At 48.6% G+C, this 22,091-nt stretch overlaps 1 protein-coding gene across 4 annotated transcripts in view; it reads left to right on the plus strand.

The window, feature by feature from the left end:
* Positions 1 to 22,091, plus strand: part of LOC147733584 (protein regulator of cytokinesis 1-like) — a 544,834-nt gene that overhangs the window by 324,609 nt on the left and 198,134 nt on the right. For all 4 annotated transcript variants that reach the window (XM_086958174.1, XM_086958175.1, XM_086958173.1 and 1 more), the window contains exons 11-12: positions 13,664 to 13,774; positions 14,349 to 14,459. In XM_086958174.1, coding sequence (XP_086814300.1) covers positions 13,664 to 13,774; positions 14,349 to 14,459 — 222 coding nt within the window. The remainder of the gene's footprint in view (positions 1 to 13,663; positions 13,775 to 14,348; positions 14,460 to 22,091) is intronic.

Here is a 22,091-nt window from a genome sequence, read left to right on the forward strand (position 1 = left end):
TAAAACCCCGGTTAAAGTTAACTCGAGCCTCAGAATCACAGAATGGATGCTGCCTCCACAGACACGAGTGTGACCTCCTGCTGCTGGGAGACCTTCCAGCGAGGGAGGCCTGGACAAAGGATTTCCTGCCTTGGGAGGTGTTAGCACCACCCCAGACAGGATTTTGTGTATTGAGGTAGGACAGGCTGAAAGGAATGAGACATGCCTGGGGCACACAAAGTGTCCCTGTGCATACCCCGGTTCAAACCAGTTGTTGGGGCACACCAGCCCCAGCTCTGGCGCGAAACCAGACAAAGGATAGGGGGTGTAACCACCCCCCTTCCTGGTCCCACCCATAGGAGGGACCTAGTCACAGTACAGCACCCTTTAGGAGAATAAAGGTAGGAGCTGGTCCCATTGCAAATTAGTTTAATCCTGATTTAAAACTACAAAGAAGAAACTCTGAACTTGGACGTTCTGCTCCACAGAAGACTGAAGAAATCTCCCCTGTGGCCAAGGAGTGACCACCCTGCACCAGCAGGCACCATCAAGCGTCCTAGCGGTTCACTTTGTCGTCCCGGTGGAACCAGACTTCAGAGCCCGACGAGACCCGGACTTCCAGACCTCTCCGACCTCTACCTACATCTGCAGCACAGCTGAGATCCGTGGGTGCGACGAGACACGTGGGACTGGCGATCTTGGAGAAACTGCACTTCGAGCACGACTTCAGAGGCATCCTCGAGAAAGTGCCGACAGCGAGAGCCTGCGTGGGACAGCTCGTGCTTCCATCCTGGTCATCGAAGACACCTCCTGGTCCACGTGGCTGCAGAGTCAAGCATCCACTCTTCACCTGATCGTGACGACAGCATCTGGTTCCTTCCTGGTTCCACTCCGGTCACTGGCTACTGACTTTAAACATTGTCCCCTCTGCTTTCAGGTCTCCATCTTCCTCGATCCACCCTTGGATTGCTCCGGACATCTTCCTCCTGGTCGCCTGCAGCATCTTTCTTCAAGGCTCCATAGACTTCGACGCGGAAACCCGACACACTTTCACATCTATGCACCGAGGCAAGCACACATATAAAATCAACTACCCATCCGTGCTCACCAAAAAAGCCGCTAAACGCTTTAAACACGACTTCCTTAGGTCCCCCCCAGAAACCCCCTTTGCCGACACCTACTTCTCATCGGTCAATGGACCCTTGAACACAGACATCATTTTCTACACCACACGCAGAGCTCAATGGAAAAAAGCGTTCCTCACCCTACTCACCGTCTCCACCACCAGGAAAGCCGCCCATGGCCTAACACTCTCCATCACTCCATCCCAACTCTTCCCAGGCAGAACCACCATCACTATTTACAATAACAGGATTGTCCTAATTCAATCGACAGGAACTTGGAACTACTTGACAACCTGATCCCCACTTTCAAAGAGCACCTATCCAACCCTCGGGCTTACACTCATATCACCTCCTGTCCTACCACCCCTGACCTCACAGCACCCACCCTTAACTCTCCTAACCCAGTTCAGCACCAGAACGACACTCTCCTTACCCTCACACCCAGCACCATAATTACCCACCTGCTACAGCTACCCATCCCCACCCATCAATCACAGACATAGATCTCGCCCCCTCATACACCACCCGCTCCCCCATCCCCCCTACCAACCCTCGTACCTCTGCTCATCTTCCCATATCCCCCCCCACACTTTGCACCCCTGTCCTGTCCTCCACACCAATCTTCTCAGAACACCCCTCCTCCCCCATCGGCACCCCACACAACATGACTCTCTCTCTGCCTATCTCCCCCCTACACTTAGTACTCCCTCACACTTAGCACCACTCACGCCTAGCCTTCACCCCTCCTTCAGCCTTTCACCCCCCACTCTCACTCCCCATTATCTCACCTCCTCCCCCACAACAGCCAGCCTCCACACCGCCCCCATTCACCCTCCCCCCCCCCCCCTAGCACTGATACCCTTCCCAATAACGCCAACACCACCTATCCTCTCGCTAACTCATCCATCCCCTTCACCACCTCCACCTCCCCACCCCGATCCCCTCCCATCTCCAGCAACCTATTCGCCTGTTCACCCCCCCACCCCCCACCCATCACCACGCTGGACATGATTATGTCCTCCCTCCTCCAAATGAAAGAAGAACTACGCTCCATCAAAGAGCTGCTCATCACATACCCCAGACTCCCTCCTCCCATCACCACCCTTACACCTAATTAAACCTCCCCCTCACCTCCTACTTGCCTTACCACACAACACTCCACACACTGGACCTCTATCCCCCCTCGCAATACCACGAATCGCAACACCATTCGCAATCACATTACCACCATGCGTAACACTCCCTCTACACCGAACACTCCCTCCTCACCTACTCGCCTTATCACACAACTCTCCCCACACTGGACCTATATCCCCTCTCGCGATACCACCAATCGCCCCAGACGCACTACCAATACGATCTCAGACCATGACATACACACCCTTCTCCACTCCTACGTCCCGGCCCCCCAATATCGCCTAGCCACCAACCACATGTCCATCCCAACGATTATCTCTAACCCCCTTAGGCACCAAAAGGATAACAATAGAGGTGCAGTTCCCAACAACCTCACTAATGTACCCCTCACTATAGAACCTTCCTCCACCCTTTGCACCCCCAACCTCAAATGCATACTCAATTGCAGATCGGCCCAAGGACACTCCGCGGAGGTCGCTGACCTCATCATGTCTCTGGAATCGGATCTAGCCATTCTGACTGAAACATGGCTGTCTGATTCCTCTACACCTATATTGGATATCCTAGTCCCCTCAAACTACTGTATCATTAGACTGGACAGGAACATAAAGACAGGCGGTGGAATTGCCTGTATCTACAGAAGCAACCTCTCAGTCACTAAAGCGTCCGCCCCCTCTCTGACTTCCTGTGAATACCTCTGCCTTGATGTAACCAGCGAAAGCAAACCAGCATGCTCACTACACATTATATACCACAAATTTTTCTTGGCGACTTCAATCTCCACTGGAATGACAGCAGTGACACAGTGGTAAACAGCCTCAAAAGCTTCCTCAACGCACTTGATCTCACCCAAATATGCAATAGCCCGACCCATGAGAGAGGTTCTATCCTCGACCTTATCTCCAAAGAGGACGCTACTCAACTTGAGTCAATCCAACCATGTGACTGGTTAGATCATCATATTGTCTCCTTCCTCATCAATGAAAAAATTAAATTTAACCCAGTTCAACACTCTAAGCCCAAAGTTTGGAAAAGAGACTTGAAGAAACTCACCCAAACTCCTTACCGCCTAACAGCTGCAATCTCCTTCTTCCCCCTTCTGGCACTACAGACGTTCAACTCCTGACTGACCAATATCTCAATGCTATGTCCACAATAATCAATGAGGCTGCACCCATGCAACTGAAAAGAGTCTCATCCAAGATCTCCAACCCATGGTATGACGGGAGCCTCAATGAGGATAGACGGGCCATGCGAATGGCAGAGCGCACTTGGAGGTCGGCCCCCTCTGCACTGCACCTAAAAAGCCTGAAGAAACAGAGAAACGCCTACTTCAGGAAAATTAAACGCTCAAAAAGAGATTTCTTCAGCCTCCAGCTCGCCCAAGCAAAAAACCGCCCAAGAAAACTGTTTGAGTTAATCAGAACACAATCCAAAGAACAACCCCAGACACTCAGCGCCATGGGCGCCACACCTTCCTGTGAAGACTTCTCTACTTTCTTTAACCAAAAAACTGACAACATAAGAAGCGATCTCCTCAATGATGAAATCCTTTACTCCAACCCCCAACACACAGCAGTGCCTGAACCAAAGAACAATGCTACATGGTCATCCTTTGGCACCTACTCCGAAGAAGAAATTGGCAGATTGCTCAGCACCCTGAAACCATCCAATCACCTCATTGACCCCCTTCCTGCTAACGCTGTAAAGGACTTTACCCCCTTGCTCCTCCCACTCTGGACTAAGATTATCAATAGCTCTCTTCAACAAGGATCCATCCCTAACGAATTAAAGTCGGGCAAGTCACACGGCTACTAAAAAACCAACAGCAGACCCCACTGACCTGAACAATTACCGCCCTATTACAAATATTCCCACCCTCGCTAAACTGTTGGAAAAATGCGTACAGCTACAACTGACTAAACACATAGATAAATTTGATCTCCTCAATGCTTATCAATCAGGCTTCCGAGCAGGGCACAGTACTGAAACTGCCATGACTCACATAGTGGACGACGCCCTCCAAATCCTAGACCAAAACGATACCTGCCTCCTCATCCTTCTGGATCTCTCCTCAGCATTCGACACAGTTAAACATGAGAACTTACTCGATCTGTTAAACACAAGAATGGGCATATCTGGGACTGTTCTCAAGTGGTTCACCTCCTTTCTACACAACCGATCACAAAGATTCAAAAGTAACAACCTGATGTCCTCTCCGGTACCTGTTTCGCTAGGCGTCCCTTAAGGATCCTCCCTCTCCCCAACACTGTTCAACCTAGTTATGGAACCTCTCACTACTTTGCTACAGACATCCAATGTTCACTTTCACATGTATGCCGACGACACCCAACTTTATCTCAAAATACAATCTCCCAAGGACATCATGCTTCTGAACACCACGATCAGAAACACCCAATCCTGGCTTGCCGAGAATCACCTCAAACTCAATGCGCTGAAGACTGAGTTCCTCCTGATCTCACCTCCCGCAAAAATCTCTACGGCCCAAACATGGCTTAAGCACTTAAAGGCTCTAAATGTACAACCTACCGTCGTAGACTCAGCAAAATCTTTAGGCATAACACTTGACGCCAATCTCAACATGCAGCAGCACATCAGCAAGGCAACCAAAGGAGCGAACTTCCAAATCAATACCTTGAGAAAACTTAAACCCTTCCTTCCTACCAAAGACTTCCAAACTGCAGTACAATCTATAGTCATCCCGCACATAGAATACGGTAGCACCGCTCTCTGCGGGCTCCCCCTAACCACAACGGCACCCCTAAGAGTGTCCCTTAATGCTGCAGCGAGACTCATCACTGGTTCAAAAAAACACTCGCATATTTCCCCTGACTTTAAATCCCTGAACTGGCTACCTTTTGAAGCCAGAATACATCTGAAAATCGCCTGCATGACACACAAGGCTGTACACATGAACTCACCCGCCTACCTCACTCAAAAGCTGACAATCTCTGGTGGCTCTAGAACTACTAGGAGCACAAACAATCTTCTGCTGAAGCCTCGAAGATTTCGGAAGGAAAAAAACCTATAAACGTTCCTTTTTAGGAATGGCACCCAGTATTTGGAACTCACTCCCACCTGAAACCATGATCATCTCCTCCAACAAACTTTTTAAGAAAGAAGTAAAAGCGATCCTCATGGCTCAATACACATGATCTATTATTCTGTATCTCTCATGAATCTGCTCTGTAAGACCTGCTTGACCCCTTGGTCTATCTGTATTACTTGTATTATCGACTTACTTGATTGTATACGTTCCCTCGTTGTATATTGATTGTATACGCTCCCTCTTTGTATATTTTTATATTGTTGACGCACCTTTCTGACTTTGCACACTGTATATTATCGGCGCAACTGCTTTAATATGCACCTTGTATCGACACTACCTCACCTATGACCTACCTCATGTTTTTGACCTACCTATGTATCTACGCACCTTGTACCTAACTACCTCAACTATTACATTGTATTACTCTATCACCCCTGTGTCCTGTAAAGCGCTCTGATGTCTGCAAAGATCTTGTTCGCGCTATATAAAACTTTCAAAATAAAATAATAAACTGTCTTTTACTTACCTTTTCGTAACTTGTAGTGTCCATTGACTTTGTACCGCATCTCGCGTGTGAGTTCACACTCTGCACACGCTTCCCGTGGGCCTCCTGCTCCTTACCTAAGGTTAGGGTAGTGTAGTCCCAGTGATCCTACAGCCTCTGGACATCCTCATTTCCTCTATCGATCTCCTTATACCATTTACTTAGTTTATGGTTTGTCGTGCCCCTAAGGCACCATTATAATTTGTGCAACTTATCGTATTTTTCTTAAGTCTTGTTATGTGCTTAGCCCTCTGATCTCATGAAGAGTTCAGAGGTGTTTTGTTAATAATAAATATCGTGTTTATTTTCATAACAACCTGTGTGGTGTCCTTTCATTTGGTATTCAAGGGGTTGTATGTGGTAAAACAGCTGGCTTCACATGCCAAAAGAATTTACCCTAAGACTGCTTTGTCCATGCTACCATTAGGATAGCTGGTCTATAATGTTGACTTACTACCAATCATCACAAGGGTTGTTTGGACTGATACAAGGTGATCACTAGAACTAGTGAGCATCATATATCAGGCCAACTTCTCACAGCGACTACGTCAGATTTCTACTTTTTTGTGTGCAGCGCGGATCCGGTTTGTGGTTCCTGGCCTGATTTCAGGACTTCCCTTTTCGTTTCTGTAACTTATTTCTGGGGACAGTGTGCGAATGCCTTTGGGCTTTAAGACGTGCAAGTCTTGCGCGTGCCAGACGTCTGCGACGGACCATCACCCCATCTGCATGCGGTGTTTGTGGGAGCACCACAATTCTACAAGTTGTGAGGAGTTTCAGGAGATGAAAGCAAAGTCCCAGCGGGAGCGCTGGATGGAACTCCTTTCGGCGCGCATGTCTAGGTCATCATCGCGTCGGTCTCCCTCAGATGGGTTCTAGATCCACCGCCTCCGTCTTTGGCATCGTCCTCCTCCCAGGCCACAAGAGCGTCGCTAACCTGTTGCTAACTGCCGCAGTTTGTCCCGGAGGGTTAGTTCCCGGCCCCTTGGGGGCTCTAAGTGGGTGGTGCGACCAGTGCGTTGTCACCCTATCCGCCGTTCCCCAGCGTGGGGGCAACTAGAGCCCAGATGGAGGCCTCTGCGGCAGCCTTGTTGGCTTCTCCTTCTCCCCCTTACCCTCCTGGGGAGTTTGCGGATCCCTTGCCGCGCACGGGGACTTATGTGGCGTCGCCGGTGACTTCGGCGCCTGCGCCAGCTGGTTCGGTCCAGGTTTGGAGAAAGTGGTGCCGTTGGGGTGTGGCCCTGCGAGGTCCCCTCCTTCGGACCACGGTGCCTCCGCCTCGCTGCAAATCCCGGCGGGGTCCCTGTGGTGTCTCGGGAGGTTGCCGGAGCTCAGGGCGTGTCCCCGAGCCCCCCTCGGTCCTCGGGGCAGACTGCGGCCTTGGCCGAGGTGACGCCGCAGGGGCTGGCTGGGGGTCGTGTCCCCTCATCCCTCCACTCAGGCGGCTGCCTCGTCGGAGGTCGAGTCGACGCCTTGTCGGTGCCGTTCTTTAGCCGCCCCGGCACAGACCCAGCTTCGCTCTCCTGTGCCACATGTTGTGGCGGAGGTCGTTCCAGCGTCTCCTTCGGCGCCGGTCAACGTTGACCTGACTCCGGTTGCGAACTCTACGGCGCTAGGCCAGCGTCTGGCCGTTGACTCTTCTTTGGACGCCTCCTCTTCTCCAGAGGTTCAGCGCTTGCTGGTTTCGTCCTCTCCAGAGACGTTCGCTGCGTCGTGGCTTTTTCCCCAACGTCGTCTGAGGACGGCTCTTTGCTGTCAACGCGGCCGCAGACTTCGCCGGAGACGGCCGCAGATTCCACACTCCTCAGCTCTCCTACCTTTCCAGATTTGGCATTTCCTTCCTCCGGTTGGTCTGGCGGACGGCCGCCTTAGCTTGCAGCCGTCGCCCACAGAGGAGCTGCTTTCTCCAGCGCGGGGCCCTACGGAGGTGGGTGCTGCCTTAGCTTGCGCTATTTCCGCAACTGTGGGGATTTTGCACATGGGTGATCCGGCTGCCCATTTCCCCACAGATCACCTTCTGGAGGTCCTCCATCAGGGCTCTGGGGGTAGGGAGCTGCTGCTTCCCTTCGAGGCTTCACTCCATTCTACTCTTTTGGGGGCTTGGGGCCGTTTCGCCACGGGGGACCCAGTACCTCAACACCTTTTGCACCGCCACCATCCTGCGCCTAGTGATCCTGTGTGTATTTCCCTCCACCGGGGGCCCTCTTTTGCAGACTGCTTTTACCTCCCTGCCGTCAATGTTGTCTCCCCCGTCGCGGAAGGCCCGCTGGCTGAATTCTTGGGGGCGCAATATATTTGCCTACACCAGTGTGGCTTTACGGGCCCTGAACACTCCATGTTATGGCCAGGGCCACTTCTTGCTTGTGGGATTCGGCGGAGTCCCTTCTGTCAGCGGTTTCTCAGGAGCGTGCCTGTGTTGATATGGGGCATCACGTTTTGGATGGCCGGGAGCTGGCGACATTTATTCTTTGTTCCGCTCTGGACATTTCCGAGGTGCTTGGTCGTGCTATGGCTTCTGGCTTCGGGATAGTGTGTTCCCGGAGAACGTTCGGGAACGGCTGGTGGGTCTACCTATTAATGGCGCTCTTTTGTTCCACGCCCCTGTAGACTGACATTCAGAGGTTTCTGGCGGGGCTTCGCCGCCTCCTCCCTCCACCTTCTCCCTCCTCCTTGTTTTCACCCTCAATGACCTGTGAGTTGGACTGGATTTGGGAGGTGTTCTCAGATGTGATTAATGCACCTTTGAGCCCTTTGTGTTAGGACTATGGTGCTGTTGGCTGCTGGTCTGACCCAGTTTCGAATTGTGATGTTTGTTTTTTGGTAAACTATGTTTGCCTAAGATTAGGTCTTTTGTGGGCTGATTGGTCAAGCTGTCTGCGGGCCCTTTGCAGGTCTTTTCTGTTTGTCCTCTGTTTCGGAATGTCTTTGGTAAGAGGGTTCCCATGTTTTGCTATTAAGCTCTGATATGTGCTGGGTGTAGGAAGGTAGGTCCTGACTATGGTTGCCCCCAAATTGTTGCCCTGTGTTTTAGCTGGTTTTTGACACAGTTGGCCTGGGATCCTGCGATTCAGGACCCCAGGCCTACTGCTCTCTCTGGAAAATGGATTCCATGTACATTAGGTACATATCCAATTGGTACTGGGCCACCTTATCAGACCCTGTAACTCAGGGCATAGGTGTACCCAGGGCCTACCAGGGGCTGCAGCATGTATTTTGCCACCCCTGGCTGGCCATCTAAATCTGACACAACTGGCTGCACGACAGCTGGGGCAAGGTGGTGTAATCACCCTTTGCTTTAGATATAGTATACCTATATCTAACCCTAAAATGGACACCCGTATTCCTATCAGTCACTCCTATGGCAGGCCTTGACAATCCTGAAGGCAGAGTGCTTGGAATCGTGTGAGATGGTGCTCTGGCATGAGCTGAGCCCGTTTGCAGCTTGCGGAACCAATTCCTAATAGCTGTTCCATGATAACGCGTACCATATACTCTTAAGTGCATTATAATCCTTGCGGTTATTTGCCAACTCTGGTATCGCTTTATCAAAACATGTCGAGTAAGGTGTCATACGAATTGGAATACTAACCCCTCGCCAATTCTGGCGACGGGGTTAGCATTCCACCCTTCTAGAGGGACACAACATGTATGTAACTGTGAACCCCAGTTAAAGTTAACTCAAGCCTCAGCATCACAAAATGGATGCTGCCACCACAGACACAAGTCTGACCTCCTGCTGCTGGGAGTCCTTCCAGCGAGGAGAGCTTGGACAAAGGGTTTCCTGTCAGGGGTGGTGCTAGCACCATCCCAGACAGGGTTTTGTGTATCCTGGGTAGGCTGGGCTTTACAGGAAGGTGACTGCAAGTGGCACCCCGGTGCTCACTACGCATCTGCCGGCTAGAACCAGTTCCAGGGGCACACCAGCCCCTGGCCTGGGGAAAGTCCGGCATGGGTGAGGGGTGTAACCACCCCCCTTCCTGGTCCCACCCCTAGGGCAGGACCTAGTCGCGTGCCAGAACCGGCTTCCCTGGCACCTCTGACCTCAACCTGCATCATCAGCCCACCTGAGATTTGTGGGTGTGACAAGACCTCGAGGGACCGGCCATCTTCAGGACTGCGCAACGCTTGCCCAGCACAACCGCCGAGGGATCCTCGAGTGAGTGCTTTGGGGTGAGAGAAGCCCCAACCCTGAGCAGCTCCAGCACCGAAGTTCAGCCTCTTAGCCTCCATGAGATCTGCGTGGGGCCCTTCTGCTCTTTGCTGCTCACCGTGTTGTCTGGCTACTAGCCGGCTGGCTTGTGGCCTGCCCGATGACTAACTACGACATCAACACCGCTGGTCTGGTTGCTCCAGACTGGCCCTTGCTCCCCTCCAACAGAGGAGCACCTCGGACCCTCCTGGTCTACTCCAGACGCCATTTTGAGTCCACCACGTGGGCTTGCATTTGCCAAGACTTGTTGCCCCAATCCTGGGTCCAGCGACGTCGACAGCAGATACCATCGTGGGACAGCTCGCACCTCCATCCTGGTCGCCGACAACGCCTCCTGGTCCGTGAGACTGCAGAGCCCAGCGTTGCCCACTCACCTGGTCGAGGTGACTCCATCCGGTGCCATTCTGGTGCCCATCTAATCACTGGCTAGGGATTCAGAACTTGGTCCCCTCTGCTTACAGGTGTCTTCCATCTTCGATCCAGGCTTGGATCCCTCCGAATCTCTTCACTGGTCGCCTGCTAGCAACTTCTTCTTTCAGGCTCCATAGACTGCAGCGAGGATTCCCTATGTCATTCCAGACCTATGCAGCCGCAGCCCCTGGGCTAGGTATCTTCGGCATTTCGGTGCCCCAGCATAGCCTCACTATCCAAGGGTCCAGATCCTTTTTCGTTTCAGCTCTACCTAGTCTGATTCGTCCGATAACACTAACTTTGTAATTCCTAGCAACCATAGACTTTGTCCCGCATCCCGCGTGAGAGTGCACACTCTGCACCCGATCTCCCTAGGCCTCCTGCTAGTAATCTGAAGGCTCAGTAGTCCAGTCCTAGCGATCCTAAAGTCTATTAGCGTGGTACTTACCTGCTAGTAATTTCGCATTCCACTTTTAGAGTATATGGTTTTTCGTGCCCCTCGGGCATTTATGTAAATTGTGCGATTTGAGTATTTTCCTAAGAGCTTTGTATTGTGCTTAGCACCCTGTCCTCATAAAGAGTCCAGGGTTGTTGAGTTCTAAATAAATATACTTTTATTTTCCTAACAACTTGTGTGGTGTCCTTTCACTTGGTGTTCAAGGGGTATATGTGATGGTATAACAGCTGGCTTAACACGCCCTCTAGAGTTTAGCCTAAAGACTGCTCTTGTCCATGCTACTAGGATAGCTGGTCTAACGATTGACTTACAACCAATCATCAATAAGGGTCGTTTGGAATGATACACAGTGATCACTAGAATAGTGAGCACTACATATCAGGCCAACTTCTCACACTGGGGAGGTGTGGTAGCCTTCAAGCCTTTGCTCTCTGTGACAAATATTCATAAGCAATTGGTTCATTCGGATGCACTATAATTCTTCATTTACCTCCTATTTTTACACAATATATTTATACACTGCAGGATGAGAAAATCATCCTGCAATGTACAAATATATTGTGGAAAATATGAGAAATGAAGAAATATAGTGCACCTGAATGAACCAATTGTTTATGAATATTTGTCGTACTGCTTAGGTTCATAGGGATACTGGGTCACCCCATTGCTACTTTATCTGCTCTGTCGCTTCACAGTAGGTCGCAGGTGCGATCCACTTGCTGATGGCTGTAATGGCTTGCTTTGTTCCCCGGTCTGTCCTTCTCCGGGGTCGCTGTGTCACTGACCTGACCTGCTGTCTGTGGCCTTCCGTCATAGCTCTGCCTGGTTCCACTTCTTTCTTGGATAGTGTGCGCGGGCACCTCCCTTGGGGCGTGTCCGGACCCCTCTTGACCTGCCTGGGCTCGGTCTTCAGCTGGCGTCTGGCCTGTCCTGGGTGCAGTGTTTCATGGTGTTGTCTGCTACTGGCTGTGTTGCCGGTGCTAACCTTCTGTTCTTCTGCACTATTGTGGCTTTACTAGTGCCTTAGCGGGGTAGCCGTCCTTGCCTTATTCGCTGCTGGAGGCTGGGGTGTGTTTGGCTTTGGCTTTTAGTTCCACCTCTCCTCCCTTGGAGTTGAGGTGGTCTTTGGGTTCCTTGTGCCTCGTCGGGCCCTGTCTGTACCTTAGGGGTGTTGGCCAGTTCTTCCTTCGTGGGCCTGGGCTATCCTTTCTTATTCCGCCTGCCTTCTACTGAGGCACTGTTCTGTCTGGCCTGTTGCCTTCTGGCTGTGGTAAGCTCAGCTGCCCTCTTCCCTGGGTGTGTTTCCCAGTGAAGGGGGCTTGCCTTCGTTCTACCCTTTCTCCCTGGAGTCTCTGGGTTTCTCTATTTTCTCGGTGCTCCTCTACATTGCTTGAGCCTTTGGAGGCGTCTGGTGGGGATCCTTGGTCCCCTACCTGGGCGTGGGGTGCCCTTTCTTGTAGTCTCCCCATCCCCCCACCCCCTCTTTTTGCCTGGGGGGGAAGGGGTTCTTCTCCCTGTCTGTTTGGCTCATCCCCTGTTGGGGCCCTGTGTACAGTCCAGGCTGGTGAGGTCCTCTTTAAGACCCTCCTTCCCCTTGGGTATGGCTAGGGTATCTATTCTACGTTACGGAATCTGCGGCTAGTAATCTCTATCAGGTGTACTAGTTACTTAACCTTCGGTAGCAGTGTATCTGGTAGAGCCGATTCTAGCCGCAGATTCCTTCACGACCCGCCCTTCCTCCCTGTTCTGCGAGGACCTTCGGCTAGTCTTCTGCACTCTCCTTCCTTTGAAGGGCTAAGGCTTCTGTGAAGTGCTTTCCTTCTTTCTTCCTTTCCTGGCAGGATACTTGTCTTGTTTTATTGTTCCATTCCTTCCTTTCTGGCCATTGCAGGATGGGTTTCTATATCATTCTGCGCATTTACGCTCTGGCTGTTCCAGGTTGGGGGCCTTCTTTCAACCCCTCACCCTCCCTTTTCACTTTTAAGGGTTCTGGCTCCTCAGCTGTACTCTAGGTTAGGCTCGCTTGGCTGTGTCTCTGCCCTTTGTACCTTATGAGGGATGTGACCTTCTTTGATGGGGTTGTTGGAGTGTATTGTCGTTACTTGTCTGTCCCGGTCTTGTACCCCATCATAGTTATTGACTGAGGGGGTAGACTTGCTAAAGGTTATGAAATTTTTTCGTATACTCCCCTGTCCCCAGGGTGGCTATCTCCGTACTTGCAGGGTTGCTGCTCAGGGCGGTGCTTTGTTCTTTCTTTTCCCTGCTTTTCAATACTGCAGTGTCTGGCACTGCCCCATATGGGGCTGTTCCTCACCTTTCTTTGTCTATTCTTCTGCTCTTTCGCACACTGTTCGTATTCTCTCAGTTTTGTTCTGATGGCTCCGCGTTGTGGCGCGGAAAAGTTCTCTGAAGAAAACGGATATAGGCGCACCGGGGTATCTGCACTGACGTCGCTTACGCGGACAACGTCAGGGCGGAGCCACGTGGTGTCGTCCCCACGGCGCGCAGGCATGCTGTGGCTAAATGTTTTCCGGATTCAGTCTCATGCCTGGGTGTAATTCTACGTTAAGGAATCTGCTGCTAGAATAGTCTCTACCATATACATCGTTACCGAAGGTAAGTAACTCGTACGTTAATTCAATGGCTTCAGACTCAGCATTGACTGTTTTGATTCCACTTGGATATTTTAGTGTGACAATTTCGTAAATCATTGTTTTATTGCTTTGTTTAGGCAATGAAGAAAAATCGCCAGAAAGAGGTCGAGATGTATTATGGGAGCGTTCCAAAAACACCATCTAAACGAAAAGTCCCACTTGCCCAGACACCTGGTAAAGTCCGCAAGGTAAAAAGACTTTAGTTATTGAAATGTTGTGGAATTTTAAACGAGAAGCATGTTATACCTAATCACACATCCGCAGTGCAGCAATGATCAGAAATAATTTTAATGTTTTTCTTGAATAAAGTTATAGCTTTGGCCAAAATGTGGAATACGGAACCAGTAGATTTAGTGTTTAAATTGGACTTTTCACCTAAGTTAATTTCTGTAGTGCCAAACTAATTCCTGCCTCTTTCCCCTATCTGCACTAACTGGCAATGTTTATGTCTTGCTAATGTTTAACATTAAACATTGTATGGAAATGCATTGTAGTAGAATTTCTTCTAACTAGATATTAACTTTAAATGTGCGACCAGTCTTACCCTAGTCTTTTCTCTATTCTAGGCTTGTGTATTTAACCCATAACATAACCAACTAATTATTGTACATTTTTATACCTTTAAAAAAATGTGTTTTACAATAGCATGTACCGCTGTGCTGAGTCATCCATAACCTGCTACTGTATACTTTTTATTTTGTATTTATTCAATACCTTGCCCTGCTTTAGTCTTGCAGTTAATCACCCTGCTTTTCCCCTCAGCTGAACTGCACTTCTGTCTCTAGTAGTAGTTCCAACAGCACCACACGGTCTATCATTGGGGGAACAATTTGCCACTCGCCAGCATCTCGTCCGCCACATTCTGGAGGCACGGTCAGTGTACTAATTGTTTTTCGTGTTCTCTTTTAATGCCTAACATCACTCTTAAGGTACTCCTTGTACGTACCAGTGGCATTATGTGTAGGTTCACATTCCAGGCAATCGGGCTGTAGCCTCCTCTAGAACATTCTCCTCAGAAGCCCAAGTCCTCAGATTTTCTACCCCACGTTGTGTGAAGGGAGTCTCCCTGAGCTCTGCTCAGTTTTCTTCGACTCTAGCTGTTTGTTTTCTTCAGAAAATGTCTTCAAATAGGAAATCTTTATTTAAAGCCTGCCCTTGTGGTAAACTGCGCCTTTTCCATGAGGATCCACACAGTAAATGCATTTACTGTCTCTACCCAGACCACGAGGTGAAAAACTGTAAGTACTGTCGACTTTTCCTCCCAAGACTCTGAGGGATAGAGAGGCCCGTCTGTGGCTGCAGAAGTTGAAGACTTCAGAGTCTGTGGTTTCTGAGATAGAAAGTTAGGCATCTGGGGTTTCAAAATCCTCTCAGAAGCGTGGGTCTGAAACTGAGGTTCCATCTCCTTTTCTGAAGAAAAGTAAACTGTTGGAGTCCCCCAGGATTGTTTCCCCACAGGATTCGCTTCAGGGCACGTCTACGGGACCTGGTTCTCTGACGTCTGCACTCAAAGCCTTGCCTTCCACTTTTAAATCTGGCATTGGCTCGTCGACGCATCCGTCGACGTCTTCAGCGACAACTAAGTCAGTGACTAGAGCCGCTACGTCGACGACTACATGTACTATGTCAACCAGTACTGCGTGGATGGCAATCACGTAGTCGACGACAGCCCAGAGGTGAGACCCCGTAGTCTATTGTGAAGATCTCGTCGACAAGTGTCAAATCAAAACAGTCGATGAAGAAGTCATAGACGCTTCCCTCGTCGACGCGAACCCCGTTGACGAAGATAAAGTCAGCATCTAAAAGCAGCTCGTCGACGGGCCCATCGTCTACGTCTCTCGTCGACGGCGCCTCCGTCGACGACCCTCATATCATCGACGACTTCGTCGACTGCTGTCATCCCGTCGACGTCTACATCATCGTCGACTAGTAAGGCTCCAATCTCGTCGACGGACGAGAAATCTTCGTCGACGAAAGCCTTCAATTTCAGCGTCGATTAAATCTATTCCGACGACGCAGACGCCTCAGGTTGATTCTAGGACTGCCGCATTTACGTCATCAGGCTCGTTGACATCTCATCAACCTTTGGCCACAGCTGCCACTTTTACAGTGGTTACTGCTTCTTCTTTGAGGACAGTACCTCTCATTCAACTGAGTCAAGTGAGAAGTGGAACTCATCTTCCAGACCAATTGTTTCAGTCTGGTGGGGAAGAATCCAGAAACGATTCAGAGATGGAACAACTAGTCGTACAGGCATGTAGTCCATCTGATTTGCACATTAAGTGCCAGTAGTATAGTGGTGAGGGTGACAAAGAGGAAAATGTCGAAGATGGGAAAGAATTATTTCCTGTTGAGGTATCGGAACCAGTTACTTCGGAGCCGGTTACGCAAATACCATTATCTTTGGTCATGAACCTGCAGCACATGCTAGAGGACTATAACCGCAGGTTCCCTCCATCTACACCTGCCTCTCCAGCACCACAACTTCCTCCACAGCCTCATCCTCAACTTCCTCAAGCACCTGCACCTGTTCCATCCGTGTCACCAGGGGGTACTCGTCCTGACACCGACGAGGATCCTGATCCTCGCAACACTGATGACGACAATGACGTCAATATGAATGAGTGGGACAATTACAGGGCTCAAACACCTTCCACTCCGCCCACCTCACCTCTAGCATCGCCTCCAGTGGACATTGCAAATTTCCATAATTTGATGGTCCGTGCTGCAAAGTGATCATCTCGCTGTCGAAAAACAGGAGAGTGAATGCTTCCTGTATGATTTTAAGGACCTTTCACAAAGGCAATCCCACACAATACCAATTATTGACTTTATTCGGCAGGAGGGCCTAAAGTTAATGGAACATCCGAATTCGGTACCTGCAGTCTTGCCCAGATTAGACAAGAAATATAAGGCTCCGGCGTCTGCCCAGGCTTGTTTGGTGTCAAAACCAAAAGCAGATTCGGTTATAACTCAGGCAGCACAGAAAAGATCCCGTAATCCTGCTTAACCGCTCACGTCTCCTCCTGATCAGGAAGGCCGCAAGTTGGACTCTATAGGCAAAAAATTTACAACAATGGCGGCTACTACTGTGAGGGCGGATAATACCTTGGCTATTTTGGGCCGTTACGACTGCCAGATGTAATCCGAGATTGCCGCACTGATTCCTCAAATACCCGATGTCATCCGTGCAGAAGCGCAGGCCATTATTCAGGAGGGAGAGAATTTCATCCGAAATTATTGAATGCGCGCTCAACATTTCCTCCACGGGCTTTTGTCAATTGGCTGGGGCTACAGTCTTGAGGCTTCAAGGCTGGTTGAAGTCTACCATCTTCCGTCCAGAGGTACAAGCAAAAGTCCTGGACTTGCCGTACGACGGGAATTCGTTGTTTGGCAAGCATGTAGATGATGCCCTTGAGGCGATAAAAAAGGACACTGACACTGCAAAGTCCTTAGCTACCCTCCTGTACAAGAAACTGCCCTTTTGAGGGGTAGGAGGTAGAGGCGGAGGTTCCTCTACTTTTCGAGAATCAGGTCAATATCGTTCATACAACACCTACGATAACCGGCAGAGGGGTTCCTACCAATCCCAGAATCATCAGTCCACCACCAGACCATACCAACGAAAAACATATAGAGGTGGCTCAAACAATAAAAAGCAGTGACAGTCTCAGTTCCTTTCTTCTGCCGACTGTAAATCTTGGAGGTCACATCTCAAAGTACTTTTGCAAATGGTCCGAAATCACCTCCGACCAATGGGTCCTGGACGTTATCTTCAAAGGACATATCCTGGAGTTCAAAAAATTCCCTCCCACTCGTCCACCTTCAGGGCCACCCTCTCCCCATGTCAAAGAACTTTTGGCCCAGGTAAAATTGATGATAAAAAAAGGAGCCATCGAGGTAGTGCCGCAAGGTCAACTCGGCAAGAGGTTTTATTCCCGGTTCTTCTTAGTCAAGAAAAAGTCGGGAAAATGGCGTCCAATTTTGGAATTATGGGCCCTGAACAAATTTATCATTTCGAAAACTTTTCAGATGTTAACTCTGCTTCAAATTCTGAATTATCTCAATCCAGGGGAATTCTTTTCAACGATCGACCTCCAAGACTCATATTTCCATGTGCCAATTCGGATTGGTGTCAGTACAACGCGTTGTGTTACAACGCATTCCGTTACAACGCAGATTTTACAACGCGGGATCCATTACGACGGATGTCATTACAATGCATGGCATTACATCGCAGATGCTATTACAACGCATGGCATTACATCGTAAGTATAGGTAAGTATACCTTTTTTTAAAAATGTTATTTAGTTTATTGTAATTAATTTTTTTAAAATAATTTAATTAAAAGACATTTAAAAATTGTCATTAATTTAATTTAATAAAATAATATCTATTTAATAAATGTAATTTTATTAAAAATTGTAATTAATTTAAGTTAATTAAAAAAAGTAATTAGTTTAATGTACATATTTTTTATAATGAAATTAAATTAATAATAATAATTTATTTAATTTAATTAATTTAATTAAAAAATGTAATTAATGTAAAATTAATTTAATTTATTAAATATATTTTAATTAATTTTAAAATGGTAAATATAATTTAATTATCCCTAAACCCAAACCCTGCCCTAAAACATAAAAACACCCCTGTAACCCAAAACCCTGCCCTAAAACCTAAAAACACCCCTGTACCCCAAAACCCAAACCCTGCCCTAAAACCTAAAAACACCCCTGTACCCCAAAACCCAAACCCTGCCCTAAAACCTAAAAACACCCCTGTACCCCAAACCCCAAACCCTGCCCTAAAACCTAAAAACACCCCTGTACCCCAAACCCCAAACCCTGCCCTAAAACCTAAAAACACCCCTGTACCCCAAAACCCAAAACCCTGCCCTAAAACCTAAAAACACCCCTGTACCCCAAAACCCAAACCCTGCCCTAAAACCTAAAAACACCCCAGTACCCCAAAACCCAAACCCTGCCCTAAAACCTAAAAACACCCCTGTACCCCAAAACCCAAACCCTACCCTAAAACCTAAAAACCCCTGTACCCCAAAACCCTGCCCTAAAACCTAAAAACACCCCTGTACCCCAAAACCCTGCCCTAAAACCTAAAAACACCCCTGTACCCCAAAACCCAAACCCTACCCTAAAACCTAAAAACACCCCTGTACCCCAAAACCCAAACCCTACCCTAAAACCTAAAAACACCCCTGTACCCCAAAACCCAAACCCTGCCCTAAAACCTAAAAACACCCCTGTACCCCAAAACCCAAACCCTGCCCTAAAACCTATAAATACCTAAACACCCCAAAACATATACCTCAGTACCCCAAAACATATACTCCTATACTCATACTTATTTAAAAAATCACTTAAATTAATATATTTAATTTATAATATTTAAAAACAAAAATAAATATTTTTTTATAATTAATAATAATTAAATCAATTAAATAATAAAGAAAATAAAAAATAAATTCAATACTTACCAATACTTACGATGTAATAGTATGCGTTGTAATAGCATCTGCGATGTAATGCCATGCATTGTAATGACATCTGATGTAATGGATCCCGCGTTGTAAAATCTGCGTTGTAACGGAATGCGACGTAAAAGTTGCGTTGTAAGTGTTACATACCGCCAATTCACCCCAGACACAGGAAGTATCTACACTTCACAGTCGGACAGCTGCACTTCCAATTCAAAGTCCTACCATTCGGCCTTCGATCAGCACTGAGGGTCTTTACCAAGATCTTGGCCCCGGTAGCTGCCTTCCTGCGTCTGCAAGCCGTCCAATTTTATCCATACCTGGACGAATGCCTCATCAAGGCCAAGACTTTTCAACTGACGGAGCAGCACACTCAGTTCTGCGCTTCCCTTTTCCAAACCTTGGTGTTTTCAATCAATTGCCAGAAGTCACACTTCCATCCGTCGCAAAGGCGAGATTTTTTCGGAGCCTCGCTAGATTCTCGGCGGGGGAAAGTGTTTGTTTCCCAAGAAAGACAGGACTGCATGGTAAAGATGGTGCAATTCCTACAGTCAAAACTGTACGTTTCTGTTTGAATGTTCAAATCATTCCTTAGCATGGCTTCCTCGTGCATCAAACTTATCCCCAATCGCCGATTGCACATGAGGACTCTACAGGAGGAATTGGACAAACAGTGGAAACGGGTGTCGGGGTCATTCGAGGACAAAGTCCTTCTAACACCTGGCATCCAGAAAGCGCTGGACTGGTGGGCTCACCCTCCAAACATATCTACGGGCCGTTCATTCCAAGTCGAACCTCCGACTCTGACGCTTACAACAGACGCGTCTCTCGAGGGATGGGGAACGCATCTCGACAGCATGTCTGTAAAAGGAAAGTGGACGGCGACCCAACGTACTTGGCATATTAATCACCTGGAACTCTTGGCGATTTTCTTGGCCCTAAAATCCTTCCAGAGGTTAGTGCAGGGACACTCTGTAGTTGAGGACAGACAACACCACCAGCATGCACTACCTCAACAAGCAGGGCGGCACAAGGTCTCTCCTACTTTCACAAGTGGCACAAGAAATATGGGATTGGGCGATTCAACATCAAATCCATCTCACAGCCATCCATGTGCCGGGTGTGGCCAATGTTCTGGCGGACTCACTCAGCCGGGCGTCGCCAGACAATCACGAGTGGGAACTCAACCAACCGTCGATTTTATCTTCTGGCGGTGGGGCCAGCCGCAGATGGATCTTTTCTCGACTGCTACAAACAGGAAATGCCAGCGCTTTGCAACTCTGCATCCCCACAGAGAGTCGAGCGGAAATGCATTTTCGATCAATTGGTCGAACGACTTCATCTACGCTTTCCCTCCACTTCCTCTAATTCCTCGCCTGTTACACAGGATGAGGTTTCAACCTTGCCACATCATCCTGATTGCACCCAAATGGCCAAGGCGTCCATGGTTCACGGACCTGCTCCTATTTTCAGTCCGACCCGATACCGCTTCATCCTCTCTCACCTCCTCACGATGAAGCAGGGACAAATCTGTCACCCGGATCCAGCATACCTCAAACTCCATGCCTGGAACCTGAATACAATAAATTTGCACGTCTAAATATCGACGAGGACTGCAGAGTGGTGTTAGCGCGCGCTCGATCCACCATTTAGACCTATCCATTAAAGTGGAAACGTTTGTGTCTGATGCCGCACTAAAGATTTGGACCCCATGACTGCGAAACCTGAACAGATCTTGCTTTTATTTTTATCCCTGGCGAGATCAGAACTTTCACACTCAACTCTTCAAGTGTTTCTGGCGGCGATTTCCCGCTTCTGTCATGATGGTTCTACATCTCTATGTTCCTCCAGAATCATTAAGCAATTTTACAAGGGCCTTTTTAGGATGTTTCCACCTATCCGTCGCCCTCCACCAGCTTGGCGCTTAAATTTGGTCTTGTCTCAACTGCTTCTACCACCATTTGAGCCTATCCACTCTGCAAGTCTACAATTTCTCACATGGAAAGTTGCTCTCTTGCTCGCCTTGACATCCTCGAGGCGTGTCAGTGACATCCAGGCATTTACCATACAGCCTCCTTTTCTACAATTCTCCAATGAGGCTGTGACATAGCGAACTAATCCTAAGTTCATCCCGAAGGTTCCCAGTGACTTAAATCTCAACGAACCCGTAATCCTGAAGACTTTCTTTCCTGCTCCGGAAACTCCAGCTGAGCGGTCATTACACTCATTGGTTGTGAAACGTTGTCTCAAATTTTACATTCAACGAACTGCAACTGTTAGAAAGTCAGATCAATTGTTTGTGGCGTATGGCCCAATTTGCAAAGGACAACCTGTTACCAAACAGACCATAACCAGATGGATATCCTGTACCATATCCTTTTGCCACCAACGGGCTGGGAAGCCCCTTCCTGCTCCAGTTCGTGCTCACTCAACTAGAGCGGTGTCTACTTCCGCTGCCCTTTTTGCAGGGGTACCCCTGAGGCAGATCTGCAGAGCTGCTACTTGGTCGAGCAGCCATACTTTTACAAAACACTACTGCCTGCAATCAACAGACGCCGCGGATGCGGCAGTAGGTCAAGCGGTGCTGCGGAATCTTTTCCAATAAAGGTGAGCCTCTGTTGCTACCCGCCTCCAGTCATAAAGGTTTTTTCTAATAATTAAATATTCATTGCATTTTGACTGATATGTTTACCTTACTTGCTTTGGTATATCACCTTTATGACTTATGTGACCATTTACTGCTTTCTACTCTTATTCAAGCATGTGAATCTATGAAAGACACACCTAATACTGGAGAAGAACAAAAGTTACTTACCTGTAAACTGTGGTTCTCCAGTATTGGTGTCTTTCATGGATTCACATGCGACCCTTACATCCTCCCCTCAGAGGCTCTCTTCTCCTCAGGCACTTTTACTTACTTTGTGCTACGAAAATCTGAGGACTTAGGCTTCTGAGGGGAAGGTTCTAGAGGAGGCTACAGCCTGATTATCTGGAATGTGAACCTACAC

Source organism: Lissotriton vulgaris, chromosome 2_1 (genome assembly GCF_964263255.1).
Source record: "Lissotriton vulgaris chromosome 2_1, aLisVul1.2, whole genome shotgun sequence".
Classification (NCBI taxonomy): Eukaryota; Metazoa; Chordata; class Amphibia; order Caudata; family Salamandridae; genus Lissotriton; species Lissotriton vulgaris.